This window comes from Sinocyclocheilus anshuiensis, unplaced genomic scaffold, assembly GCF_001515605.1.
Source record: "Sinocyclocheilus anshuiensis isolate Anshui unplaced genomic scaffold, SAMN03320099.WGS_v1.1 scaffold2055, whole genome shotgun sequence".
Classification (NCBI taxonomy): Eukaryota; Metazoa; Chordata; class Actinopteri; order Cypriniformes; family Cyprinidae; genus Sinocyclocheilus; species Sinocyclocheilus anshuiensis.
In genome coordinates, this window is record NW_015546656.1 from 23,478 (window position 1) to 38,049 (window position 14,572).

Consider the following 14,572-nt stretch of genomic DNA (forward strand, 5'->3'; position numbering starts at 1 on the left):
CTGAACTGATCCAGCACACACACACACACACACACACACACAGCCGTGAACGTCTCTCGTCCATTAACGTGTGTGTCCGTGTCTTTTAACGGCTGCTGCTCTCTCTTCTCTCTCTTCTCCTCGAGTCTCAGCGGACAAACCTGCAGGAACAGAGAGAATTATTGATTTACCATTTACAGTCCTGTAGCTCTGCATCTGAGAGACAGACAGATGCAGCATGTCCCGCTTCTGTGTCTCTCTCTGTCCCAGATAACAGAGGAGCTTCTCAACTTTATGAACAAACGTTCTTCCAGTAACGTGCATTCAGAGTTATCTGATCTTTAATCATGTTTGCACAGCGTTAGCACAAAATCATTACTGATACATCATTCATGGAACGTTTTATTTCAGCTGGATGTTTCTCTGACGTTTTTTAAATGTTGCGACTTGTTTCAGAATGTTCAAATGTAACGTTCTCGTAATGTTTGCAAAATGATACAATGTAATGTTCCCTTAACATTTGGATTACCAAGAAAAAAAAACATTTTTAAAACATCTAAAGAACGTTCAGAGCACATTCAGAAATAACGTTTTCATAACTGATTTTGGCAAGCGACAGTTTGATCAATTTGTCAATAGGTTTGATTTATTTTATGTGTAATGTTTGCGTATTGCTTTATATGTGTAAATTCTGTTTGCTTTATCATGCAAATGGAACGCTACAGTTCTAGTATTGTGTTCACACTGCAAACTGCATGACTTTATATAATCACATATAGTTAGGCCTATATAGCAAACGTTGTTCAATGCATTTATCAATGCACAAAGTTGTACACAGCTTCACTAATTCCTCCTTGCACGTTTTATTTTTGAAGCGTTCTTGTTTATTGCATGATCGCTGTGATGCGCATTTGTTCATGCATTCCGTCTACGCTTTTTTGCATCGCTCTCTTATTATTTTTACTATGCAAAATCTGTTTAATGAAAGCAAATGCGTAATTACAGCTTGTCTGAGCGCATATGCGCAGCCGAGTGCGTTAGTGTTTGAGGGCGAATGTGATGTCAGGTGTCTGTTACCTGCTGCTGTTAAAGCGAGAGATGTAACAGAACGCTACTGTTCCCATCATTTCCCGTCATATTTCAACAGGAACATCTGTGCGCCACACATGTCCAAAAACAGCACTGGAAACAGACGCGCGCGCTTCTACAGTCTTTGCTCTCAGATGAACGTAACATGGAAATAAATGAAAGACCCCTAAAAGCGCAAGCAGCTTCTCTTCTGTCTTCTGTCTCTTTTTGAAAGACTAGGGGAAAAATCCATTCTGCCTAATTCAAAGCTTGCTCTGGGACAGCTCGCGTGGCAGATTGCCGGCTAATTAGTTTAGAGGAGAGTGTAATTTGATTAAGTTTGCACAGGTCCCGCGCAGCGCCGGTTGTGTCGGGCTCTGAGCGCGCGGGGCCCCGGAGCCCTGATCTGATTAACGCTTCTACCCATTACAGCCTCTCCAGCTGCTGCCACAACACACACAACACACTCCATCAGACACACACACACACACACAACACACTCCATCAGACACACACACACACACACACAACACACTCCATCACAATCAGCAACCACCGAATATGATGCTATTTTTGTTGTTTCATAAACATTCGTCAGTAGGAAACTAGTTATTTTTTCCTATTTGTTTAATATATAAATGTATGTAATCTGCAGAAATGAATCAGAGCTCTATATAGCCTCGGATATTTAAAATACAATGAAGTCCTGTTTGGTTTTGTCTTACGTTTGATATATTTCGTAATATTTACTGTTTTTTTTAAGACACTTTTGTGACCATTTCAATTAATCGATCCAAAGCGTCCAAAAAAAAAAAGATCCTACATTTATATATGTTAGAAAATAGTTTATATGGTAGTTCCAAATGCGTTATGACTACAAAAATGCATTAGTGAACAGATCGAAAAGTCTGTCTGGATTATTTTCTTGACAATAATAAAACGCAAAAATAATTTTTGGGGCTTTGCAATTTGTTTATGAAAATACTAATTTAATTATTATGAAATTATGTTTATTGTACTCTTAAAAAGGGTTTTTGCAGTGATGCCATAAAATAACAATTTTTGGTTCCATGTCAGTGATCAGTTCTCAAAACAACCATTTTTTATATTAATGTAAGAACATTTTTGAATAATCTAAAGAACCTTTTCTAGTCTGAAGAACCTTGCGCAACGGATGTTAAAGGTTCTTAGTGGAACCAGCGATGCCAATAAAGAACCTTTACTTTTCAGAATGTATTGTTATTATTTATTTCATTATTTATTGCCCGTTTTATGTCTTAACAGAGATAAGATTTAATTAATAATAAATGCATGTCGGCATTTGCATTTTGCACGCAACACTTTCCTTCATCCCAAATGCGGGTGTAAATCCGGCCTGAAACTGTTTCTGTTCTTTATTTGCAGAGGGGAATGTGTTCTGGATCAGAAGTCAGACCCGCTCGGTGTCAGGGGTGAGTTTGCTGGAGAACTGAACCTGGTTCACCCGAGTTAACCAGCCGCACACACCCGCTAATCTCTTCAGAGCCTCGCGCTTTCAAATCCGAGTGTTTTTCTTGAAAATGTGCTCTAATCCCGACCCGACCCGGCCAGACCAGACCAGACCAGCACCTTTAGCATTCATTGGCGATTAACGGAAACAGTAACGAGGCTCTTTCTCATTCATCGCGCTTGTGTAAATAACATGCGGGGGTCTGAGAGAGATGCTGTGATTGACAGGTCAGCCCCAGCGCTTTTCAATTCTGGCATGCGCGCTGGTGATCGATAGTTACACTAACCAGCGTTTAACATTAGTGCACTTACTGTCCGAGAGGCTCCATTCATTTCTCCATAGTTTTAAAACACTCATATTTTGCTTTGCCATCACAAAAAAAAAAGGCATTTTCCGAGCACGAAATAAATAAAGAGATGAAAAGCGGAGGGTCTCGTGCTCTCCGGGACTAATTGAATTGTGCTTGGGTCGGTTTGGTTTGGCTGACAGTAATCGCATCCGATGGTCGGGCCATTACAGCGAGGCGCGCGTCTCCCGGTGACCGATCACTGCTGAATGCAGATTGAGCTAATGAGAGAGAGAGATTGATGAGAGAGAGCGAGGATGAAGGATGAGACGCGACGCGTCTGCGTGACGCATGGCACCGGTGACCCGTCTGAAAGCCGCCGGGCGTGCAGCGGGTGGCACGAGAGAAAGCCACGCATCTTTATGCTTTCCATGCGAATTACCCGCTCGACAAACATGTGCTACTCAGTACAGACAGAACTTTCTTTCTTTTGTTTATCTATTGATAATTCAGAACATTTTTACGGGGCAAAATAAAGTTTATAGTCATGCAGTTCAAATGGATCCATAAAAACAAAACAATACTGTCGTTGGTGCATATTATAAAATTATAATTAATGTATAATATTAATAAATCAGTGCATTATAATAAACAAATGCGTTTAAATATGAACTCATCATGTTAATTAAATCGTCTTTTATTTTCCATTACAAACTAGGCTACACACAATCTAAAATGCCATTTTTATTAATTCGTTTCTGCGTTCGCGTATTCGTTTTTTCTTTGCTTTATTTCGTTAATATGCATTATATTCTAATATTCGTTCATTTGCATGCCATATTTCACACATGCCATATTTAGTTTGCTTTAAAGAAAGCTTTTAATGCCTCAGCGCGTGTTCCGTTTGTCTCGAGATGCTGAATCTCGGGATCCGTGGCGACTTGTTGCAGGCGTGCGTTCCTCGTCACGTCCCGGTACAGACGTTAATCCGCGCGGGTGATGCGGACGCTGATGGATGGAGTCTGAAAGGCGCGTCAGCTCCGCCGCTCACCAGAGATCAGCCAAATGCGCCGCGACGCGCCGCTCCGGGTAACCGGGTTACGGGCGCAGATTCCCGCTGCTCGCAGGGTCAGAAGCCAAAAGTCAAACGAGCACCCGAAACGAATCCGTGTTCTTTAAAATGGCACGCATGGCTGAAATATGGCGTATTTACATACAAATCAATTTTGTCCCAGATTTGGCAACAGAGGTTTCCGGTTAAATGCGATTATTATTGCATAATTCTGCATTTTAAATGTTAATTGTTTTTTGATTAAATAATAACATTTTATAACGAAACAATCTGATAAAGTAAACAAAGATAATGTGGCATCGATAACATGCGTCTAATTATTTGCTTAGTTGGGGAGGGATTTTTCGTGGGTTCACCACATTTAACTCTCAGATCAAATCATTTCTGGAGATTTCTGGTGTGTAATAGCGACCCAGACAGCAAACAGATGCAGGTGATCGTGAGCAGCAGGTTTCCATCCAGAGACGCGTGCGTCATTCCTGATGAAACCAAACGAAATTAACGCGTTTAAATCGACGCATGATTAACATTTAATCTGAACTCGCGTTTATTTTATTTCATTCCGCGTCTAAAAACCTACATTTGGCCCTCCTGCTCCTGCTTCGTGGTCTTAAATAAACGCCATTGTTCCTGCAATCAAATTAAAGATCTCACACTACCAACCAGAGCCACATTAAAGCTGAAACAATCCCACAATTCATTTAGCGCGAGCTAGAATGCGCCCATTTAGCTGCTCTTGAAAACTCGCCCATTCTCGCCTTAATGACATTAGTCTTAATAGCCATTAATAGTCATTTATTTAGAATTATATTTGCGCTGCGCGCGCGAGGCTGATATCTGCGCGCACTGAACAGAACAAACGCACAGAGATTCCAAAGCAGCAAATATAAAGGAGCTGAGCGCTGAGGAAACTGAGCAGGAGGATGAGGAGGAGGAGGAGGAGGATGGAAAGGGTTAACGCGGAGGTGCATTAGAGATGCATGGAGGAGCAGAGGGGAGGAGGCGTTCAGCGCTGAGACATTGTCATGCAAACAGAGACCACCGCCTCGCCATTGTCTCCCGGACACCAACTTTATTATAAACACACTACATTGTTACAATGACACCTTCTAATAAAGTGTAACCGAACCTTTGACCGAATGGTTCTTTGTGGAACCGAAAATGGTTCTTCTATGGCATCGCTGTGAAGAGCACCTTTCTTTTTAAGAGTGTTAACACAGAAAGAGGATATTTCAAAGGAGCAAATATAAAGAAGGAAACTGACCATGAGGATGAGGATGATGATGATGGAAAGGGTTAACGCGGAGGTGCATTAGAGATGCATGGAGGAGCAGAGGGGAGGAGGCGTTCAGCGCTGAGACATTGTCATGCAAACAGAGACCACCGCCTCGCCATTGTCTCCTGGACACCAACTTTATTATAAACACACCGCGAGCCGCCCGCCGCAGCAGAGCACCGGAACACCGCCACCGAGAGACACGCGCTGGATACCGCGAGAAAACCACGCGTTCCGCTGGAGTTTGACGCCACATCCGGAGCTTTCGCGTCTCCGTCCACGCTCCACATGTACAAAATGGATTACTCGTATCTGAACACGTATGACTCGTGCATGGCGGCGATGGAGGCGTCGGCGTACGCGGACTTTAACTCGTGCAGTCAGGCGAACACGTTCCAGTACAACCCGATCCGGACCGGCTTCAGCTCCGGCCCGGGATGCGCTCCGCTCGGTTCCGCCAGCTGCACTCTGGGCGCGCTGAGAGAGCACCAGCCCGCGCCCTACAGCACAGGTAACACACACACACACACACACACACACACACCACTCAGATCACACACAGGAGAAGCGCAAGCAGCGGCGGATCCGCACGACCTTCACGAGCTCGCAGCTGAAGGAGCTGGACCGCGTGTTCGCGGAGACGCATTACCCGGACATCTACACGCGGGAGGAGCTCGCGCTGAAGATCGACCTGACCGAGGCACGCGTCCAGGTGAGGCCGCTGACTTTCAGGGGCGTTTTCACTCTTATACTTTTGATATCCGTATAAAAACATCACACACTAAATAGAATCTTGGCTGATTTGAATATACGGGTCTCGCTTTTGTTTGCCTCCAGCGCTGTTCGCAGACGCTTCCAAATCTCATTAATTCCGCTAATTTTATTAGATTGATTTATAGCAGCTGCATTCAGTCTGCGCATTGAAAAATAAAGAGGCTTTTCGTTCTCAGCGATGCCACAGAAGAAGCATTCCTGAGAAGCGATCAGTTCTTAAAAGCAGCTTTTTTTTCTCCATAAAATCGTTTTTATTTTTGTGGAATGGAAAGGTTTCACGCTCTTAGAAATAAAGGCTCTTTATTGGCTTCAGCCTTCGACGTCCATGGAGCCACTGAAGTAATGTCATGACTAATGGAGAAACATGTAATGCAGTTAGAAGAGCTGGAACCAAATATTCGCTACTGATTAATGATCCATTCCTGAATGGCCAATCTAATCTTGAATATTAGTATTCTTAATAATGCTGTTTAATCGCTAAAGATATAGATGTAGTCAGGAACATCCTTTCAGTTGCTTTCAAAAGAGGTTTTTGGTGAAAAATCTAAAAATAAAGTTGGGAATCGTTTTGTTAGATACTCTTCACACTAAGAAAAAAAGGTTCTTTTAAGAAAGCAGTGTTTTGAGGAACTAAAATGGTTCTTCTGTATAAATAAAAAAAAGCCTGTTTTTGGTGCACGCCGTCACTCTTCCTCAACAATGGTCCATCTTTTTCTTAGTATGGAGATGATTTTAAAAATCTTTTCCCACTATAAAGACTCTTGTGGAATATAAAGGTTCCACACTCTTAAAAACAAACGTTCTTGATGGTTGAGATGAAGAACCTTTAATATCCGTGGAAGCTTTCCATTGCACAAAAGTTCCTTAATTGTGGAAATATGTTCTTAAAATGTTCTTCAAACTAAGAAAAAATGGTTCTTTTATGGCATCAATACTAGAACCCATTTTCGGAAACGTTAGTTTGAAGAGTCTGCAGTGGAACAACACTAAAAGGCGTTTTGGGTTTCCCAAAGAACCTTTCGGCGATCAGTTCCTAACAGAACCATTTTCTCCGTAGAGTGAAGAATCTAAAGAACCTTTTCCGCAGTAAAGAACTTTTTGTGCATTAAAAGGTTCCACGGATGTTAAAGGTTCTTCAATGCCAATCCAGAGCCTTTATTTTAAAGTCTGAAGATTAAAATGTTTTTCATATATGTGACCCTGGAGCACAAAAGCAGTGTTAAGTCGCTGGGGTATATTTGTAGCAATAGCCAACAATACATTGTATGGGTCAAAATTATAGATTTTTCTTTTATGCCAAAAATCATTAGGATATTAAGTAAAGATCATATTCCATGAAGATATTTTGTAAATTTCCTACCGTAAATATATCAAAACTTCATTTTTGATTAGTAATATGCATTGCTAAGAACTTAATTTGAACAACTTTAAAGATGATTTTCTCAATATTTAGATTTTTTTGCACCCTCAGATTCCAGATTTTCAAATAGTTGTATCTCAGCCAAATATTGTCCTATCCTAACAAACCATACATCAATGGAAAGATGCATAAATGCATAAATCTCAATTTTGAAAAATTGACCCTCAAGACTGGTTTTGTGCTGCAGGGTCACAAATGTATCTTTTAAAGAGGAACCCAAAATGATGGAGATGTACATGCTCATGCTCGTCACTCTTCCTCAGGTTTGGTTCCAGAACCGACGCGCCAAATTCCGTAAGCAAGAACGCGCCGCCAACTCCAAAGGAGCTAACACTGGCGCCAACGGCTCCAGTGCCAAGAAGTCTGGCGAGAACCGCTCTTCCTCCGAGGATGACGAGTCTAAAGAGTCGACCTGCAGCCCGACGCCTGACAGCACGGCGAACATGGGCAGCCCCGGGGCCAGCAGCCTCAGCCCCAGCCCGGTCTCGGGCTCCTCGGCCGGCTTTACCAACGCCTCCATCTCCCCCTCCATCCACCAAGGCCTCAAGAGCCCGCCATGGCCCAGCATGGGCTCCGCCGGGCCGGCCCTCCAGACCCAGGACCTGCTGAAGGCCTGGCAGCCGGCGGACAGTATGGCGTCTGGGCCGTTCGCGGGCATTCTGTCCTCATTCCACCGGAAACCCAACACAATCAAGACCAACCTGTTCTAGAGACTCCGCTTCGTGCGTCTCCGTCGCTCATCTACTGCTAGTTCTGTTCTATCCATTGATTTGCGTAGAGCTAGACTCCTGATGGTTCATTTATTGTCATGTTGGTGCTTCTGATGTGTGTGTGTGTTTGTGTTTATTCAGGTCTTGTTTTCCTCTTTATGGAGGGTCTGAATGCTGCAGAGACGCCTTAATCAACATCCCTTGAATCGTCAGTAAATGAGTTCTTAATTTCCTCTTAAACGAAGGTCCAGAAACGTTTGTCCTTTCGCAGGAGCTTCAGAACCAGAAATCAGTTCAGGTCTTCAGGACAAGACGATGAATGAGAACGAACTGTGATGCGATTAGACGAGCTGCAACCAAATATTCACAACAGATTATGGGTTTATTAAGGATCTGTTTCTGAATGACCAATATAATATTCCAGATTGTCCGTTTTTATTCTTCAAGAACTAAATGTCCAAGAGTTTCCTGGCGAATTTAAGGATTCAGGATCAGAATGATGTTGAACTTGTGTCTTGTTGATGAATTTCTCATGTGGTTCTTCACTGAAGCTCTTTGAAGATGTGTGTGTGTGTGTGTGTGCGTGTGTGCGTGTGTGTGTGAGTGTGTGTGTGTGTCTGTGTGTGTGTGTGTGTGTGTGAGTGTATGTGTATGTGTATGTGTGTGTGTGTGTGTGTGTGTGTGTGTGTGCGTGTGCGTGTGCGTGTATGTGTGTGTATAGTGTGTGTGAGTGTATGTGTGTGTATAGTGTGTGTGAGTGTATGTGTGTGTATAGTGTGTGTGAGTGTATGTGTGTGTATAGTGTGTGTGAGTGTATGTGTGTGTATAGTGTGTGTGTGTGTGTGCGTGCGAGTGTATGCGTGTGTGTGTGTGTGTGTGTATAGTGTGTGTGTGTGTATGTGTGTGTAGTGTGTGTGTGTGTATGTGTGTGTGTATAGTGTGTGTGTGTGTGTGTGACCCCAGAAACAAGCATAGTTAAGCCACTTGTAGTTAATTTATTGAAGGAAAAAAGAAAAAGAAAAAAAAAAGTTGGGATGATTTTTTTTAAGCTAGGCTATTATTGAAAATATTTTGTAAATATTAATATATGTAGTTTCTCTCTTTTTTTTTTATGTTTCCTGGCTCCAGTGCACGCCATGTGTTTCATGAATGATCTGCTGTATATAATCCATAAAAATGACAAAATAAAGAGTGAAAATAAAGACTTCTCCAGTCACATCTCCTATCAGACGCATCACATCCATCTGTTGTTCTAGTATCACTAAGATGCTATTATCATCTTTGTTAATGTTTTTTGATTCCATGTTAATTTTATTTAAAGTTTTAGTAATTTTATTTAGTTTTTGTCATTTTTTTATTTCTTATTTTAATATCTATAGTTTTTTTTATTTCAGTTTTAGTTAAAGTACATGAATTTAAACTGAATGAAAATTAGAAATGTTTGTTATATTTTAGTTTCAGTTCAGTTATTTTAATTTTAATATTTAGTTTTAGAGAACTATAATAACCTTGGCAGGAGCTCAATGAAAGCTCAGAATATTCCAGGAATTCCTTGCATTTAGATTTTGATTAGAACAAGAAAAATCTCCTTTATTGTGAAGTTGGGTTAGAAATGCTATGTACAAAACTTAAAGAACGTGTTTAAACATCATCCTATAACTTCTTAAATTTAGAATAACCTACAAGTTGTCTTAAAGGCCTTCATCTTCTTTTTAAAAATGAATGTATTTAGTTATTTCAAATATTAAGCATTAAAACACTATTTTCGAATCCAGCTTTTTGATCAACACAGACTTTGATAATGAAAAGTGACTAATGAAGAGAAACAAATCCTGCCGTATCTTCAGAAACACAGATAGACATATATTACTGAATATATAATAATATTACTACATACTATACATGAATACATAGTATTTATATATCTATTTTGTGTGTATACATATCATCCCAGAAAATGTTCAAATGAGACACACTTTTCTTTACTGAACATGAAGGCACATTAGATTTAAATTTTTATTAAATTGAAAAAAAAACAAAAAAACATTAAAAGGACAGAAACTCAAACACAATATTAACTTATAACAACAGAGTTATTTATATTCAAAGGATTATGATTATGAATGACGGGCGAGAAACATATAAAGTTAAAACTTAATACACAAAACACATATACATGCATTTTAGGAGAAACACCCCAATGATAATAATATTAAAGACTCTGTTAAATAAAACGAACAGTTTTCCTGCTAAAGACTACAGCGGTGTGATGCATTACAGAACGAGGTCAAACTCCAGCTTCCCAAACTGAAGCTCATCTGAAAGAAAAGCTCTTTGAGACTGAGACACAAACACTGAATCTGAAGCAGGGTGTGAACTCATCACATCTTGAATGAACGAATCAGACTGCATTTGAACGAACGAACGAACAAAGATTCACATCTGTATCTGCTGCAGTCAGATGAAGGCTGATCATCCAGCGCCACCTACTGTTACAAACCTGAAGAAGATTTCTGACAAACTGACTGATCTCCTACACAGTGAGCTGCTGATTTGGGCTTTTCCCTTTCCTTTAAAGTCATAAAACATGCAAGAAAAACAAACTGTTCATAATTAACACTTCAGTCACCAAAGGTGAGGAATGTTCCGATGACTCACTTCCTCCAGAAGTCGGGGGCGGGGCTTAGCGAAACATCCTTTTTGACTTGTTTAAATAATATTAGGAACTAAAACTACCAGCTTTATTACATCAGATTAAATTAAAACCACTTTCTCTACCAGTGCAAAGTTTCTCTCGGTTCAGTCCGGTCTGGATCGGCTCATTTCTGCTGCTGCTGTTGCTTTAAGCTGGCCAATAGTATTTTCTTGTGGGCGGGGTCATGAACGCCCGCCTCCTCCAGATCCTCCTCTGTGATGTCACTGCAGGAAAGAGACGTGATTGGATGAGAAGCTTGTACTCAAAATACATTTATGGACATTCTAATCACAATCGACTATGATTGATATTTCTGAGCAGCGCTGAGAAAACATAAGAAGTATCGTGTGTAATAGGAAACCTCCTAAAAATAGGAAAAATAACTATTTTTAAAAATCGCATATCTACATGATTTACTACATTTGTCAAAGTTTATGGTACTTTTACGGTGCTTTTGCAGTTTATTTTAAATATTTTTATTACATTATAAAAATGTTATCAATAAAGAACTTTGCTACTATAGTAATAACACTAACTCTACTGTACTGTAAAATAAAAAAGTATTTAAAATAATAATAATCATTATTATTATTTTACAGAACAATGCTAAAAATACAATACTAATAAACTAATAATTTTATTTTAACTAATAAAAATGTTGCGAACCCACAAGACTTGCTACATTTGTCACAGGCTATGATACTTTTATGGTGCTTTTACATTTTGCACTTTTTAATAGTTTTATTCAATTATAAAAAGTAGATAAATAAAGAAATGTATTACTTTAGTAATAACTCTTACCATAGTGTTCAGTAAAATAAAATAATAAAAATATGTACAAATGTAAAATAAAATCATTATTATTAAAATACTTTTTTATTTTACAGTACAGTAGGGTTATACAGTAGTAATATATGATATGATTAAATTTTCAGACCGACAGGTGCGTGTTTAACCCCTGCGTGACTGCCGCAGACCGACAGGTGTGTGTTTAACCCCTGCGTGACTGTGCCGCAGACAGACAGGTGTGTGTTGTACCTAAGGAACTCCAGGTCGTCCCAGCCGTTGTGCAGCAGTCCCTCCTCGTAACGCTGCAGACCGAGCTTCTGAAGCCACTCGCCGATGTTGCACTCCACCGACAGACTGCTGCTGCTGCTCTCGTCATGCCACAGGCCCTGCATTGCAGCAGCAGCATACAGTATACCATGATAACAACCGCAGACAGACAGGTGTGTGTTGTACCTAAGGAACTCCAGGTCGTCCCAGCCGTTGTGCAGCAGTCCCTCCTCGTAACGCTGCAGACCGAGCTTCTGAAGCCACTCGCCGATGTTGCACTCCACCGACAGACTGCTGCTGCTGCTCTCGTCATGCCACAGGCCCTGCATTGCAGCAGCAGCATACAGTATACCATGATAACAACAACAACAATCATCGTAATAAATTATTCATTACTGTTATCATATGTGACCCTGGAGCACAAAACCAGTCATAAGGGTACATTTTTCAGAGTTATGCATCATCTGAAAGCTGAATAAATAAGCTTTCCATTGATGTATGGTGTGTTAGGATAGGACAATATTTGGCTGAGATACAACTATTTGAAAATCTGGAATCTGAGGGTGCAAAATAATCTAAATATTGAGAAAATCATCTTTAAAGTTGTCCAAATGAAGTTCTTAGCAATGCATATTCTAAGATCATACTAATCAAACATTAAGTTTTGATATATTTACAGTAGTAAATTGACCAAATATCTTCATGGAACATGATCTTTACTTAATATCCTAATGATTTTTGGCATAAAAGAAAAATTTATCATTTTGACCCATACAATGTATTGTTGGCTATTGCTACAAATATACCCCAGCGACTTAACACTGCTTTTGTGCTCCAGGGTCACATATTTATTATAACTTATATAACTTTTAACATTTTATTAATACAAATTATTTTAGATCAATATTATTACAGCTGACAAGAAAATGAATTATTGTTATATTTTGGAATCATTCATTTCTAATGTAATTAAAAAATATTTAATAATAACTATTAATAATTTGTTAATCTCAAATAATATCGATTAATAATTATTATTAATAATAACTTCATTATTAATTATTGATATCATTATTAAAAATATTATTAACAATATAATTAAATATTATCATCATAATTTAAATTACATTAGAAATTAATAATGATAAAATATAACAGTAATAATAAATATGATTTTTAATTGTTATTATTATTAAAAATATAATATACTGATTAGTATTATTAATATTCCTTAATATAAAATAATATTATTATTAATTGTTATTCGTCATAATAGTTAATAACAAATTCTTCTTATTATAATTAACAAAATAAAAATATTATGTATTATTATTAGCAACATTTAAATATATTTAATTAAATTATAAAATTAATAAATATACAATATAATAAGTATTATTAATTATTGCTATTATTAACAATGTAATAGATATTATTTTGTATTAATAATATTATTATTAATAACTGTTATTTTCTTAACATAATAATACTTAATAATAAAATTATTATTATTGCTATTGACAAAATAACAAATAATTATTATTTATTATTATTATTACTATTATTATTATCGTCATCTCAATATTATAAAATGATAAAATGAATAAATATAAAATACATTTATGTTTATTAATTTATTTTTACTTACTAAATTTAAGAATTATAAAAATTAAATCAATAAAAAAAGATTCCAAGACACAAGCCGCCCCGACACACTGAAAACCCCAGATCATGAGCTGCTCGCGTGTAAATGAACACAGTGCGTGTGTATTGTTGTGTCACCTCCTCGGGCATGTCTTCTGCGATGCTCTCCTCCTGTATGGAGCGCGGAGGGAAGGTCAGGCCTCTGATGTGAGGAGCGTTTGTCTTCATGATGCCTCTCCCCGACGGATACTGTACTTCACTCAGCGTCTTGGCCATCTGCAGCACCGAACACGATTGGTCGTCCAGTCCCGAGGCCCCGCCCCCACGACGGAAAGGGCTCGGGTTAATGGGCGGTGCCTCCAGACAGAAGGCCACGCCTCCTCCAGAGGGTGGTGCGAAGCTGGGCGACGACAGCGGTTTGGACAGAACTACAGACGTGGGCGGGATCTTGACGTCGGCGAGGTCCGGAAACATCCGTGGTTTTCCGAACGAGTTCTCCGGCATCTCCAGAGCTCCTTTGGGCAGCGGAGGAGGAGGGAAGTCAGGCGGGGGACGATTCAGCGACCCGACGTGAGGCCCGATGTTCCCGTCGTCCTCTGATGACCCTTCCTCGCTGATGGGCCGAACCGGGCGTCCAGACGTCTGCCGGCGGCCCGGCACTGAACTCCCACTGGGCGGCTTGTTTTTCCCTACGCCGCCTGCAGGAGGAGCTGTTTTATTGGCTAGCGGAGGGAGGGTGGAGCTTGGGAGCATGTCAGAGGCCAGAGCAGCGGATTGGTTGGGAACGCCTTCTAGAATGTAGTAGGCGGGGTTATTGAAGCTGTTTTTGCACGTCATGGCGTCGCCCTCGAACGGATCCTGTTTGCCTCTGACAGAACGAAATTTGACACGAATTTACTGGTGAGCTGAATGTCAAAGCAAAAGTTATTATTGTTAACTAGAGCTAAAACTAAACCTATTTTATTATAATAAAATAAAACGTAAACTTTCTTTATTTCAACTAGTTACCAAGGCAAAATTTCTTATTGTTGTTTAACTTGAAGTACTAAAATGACTTAAAAAAAAATAAAAAAAATTACCTGCAATAAAATAAATGTTAAATT

The 14,572-nt window shown here is 39.5% G+C and overlaps 2 protein-coding genes across 2 annotated transcripts in view; one reads left to right on the forward strand and one right to left on the reverse strand.

Annotated features, from left to right (window-relative positions):
• Positions 1-5,458: 5,458 nt before the first annotated feature.
• LOC107701602 (paired mesoderm homeobox protein 2A-like) lies at positions 5,459-8,323 on the forward strand. The gene is made up of 3 exons (XM_016503649.1): positions 5,459-5,681; positions 5,722-5,882; positions 7,628-8,323. The coding sequence occupies exons 1-3, from the start codon at positions 5,459-5,461 to the stop codon at positions 8,072-8,074; spliced, it is 831 nt and encodes a 276-aa protein (XP_016359135.1). The 3' UTR covers positions 8,075-8,323.
• A 1,795-nt stretch (positions 8,324-10,118) lies between these two features.
• LOC107701601 (phosphatidylinositol 3,4,5-trisphosphate 5-phosphatase 2A-like) overlaps positions 10,119-14,572 on the reverse strand; it is a gene marked incomplete at its 5' end in the record, with an annotated part of 30,756 nt that continues 26,302 nt past the window's right edge. Inside the window, 3 exons of the mRNA XM_016503647.1 lie at positions 10,119-10,993; positions 12,012-12,148; positions 13,608-14,337. Of these exons, the coding sequence (XP_016359133.1) occupies positions 10,894-10,993; positions 12,012-12,148; positions 13,608-14,337 (967 nt within the window). The remainder of the gene's footprint in view (positions 10,994-12,011; positions 12,149-13,607; positions 14,338-14,572) is intronic.

Coding starts and splice junctions, on each gene's coding strand:
- LOC107701602 (XM_016503649.1), top strand. CDS start 5,459: ATGTACAAAATGGATTACTCGTATCTGAACACGTATGACTCGTGCATG. Junction 5,682..5,721: donor GCCCGCGCCCTACAGCACAG/GTAACACACACA, acceptor CACACCACTCAG/ATCACACACAGGAGAAGCGC. Junction 5,883..7,627: donor TGACCGAGGCACGCGTCCAG/GTGAGGCCGCTG, acceptor ACTCTTCCTCAG/GTTTGGTTCCAGAACCGACG.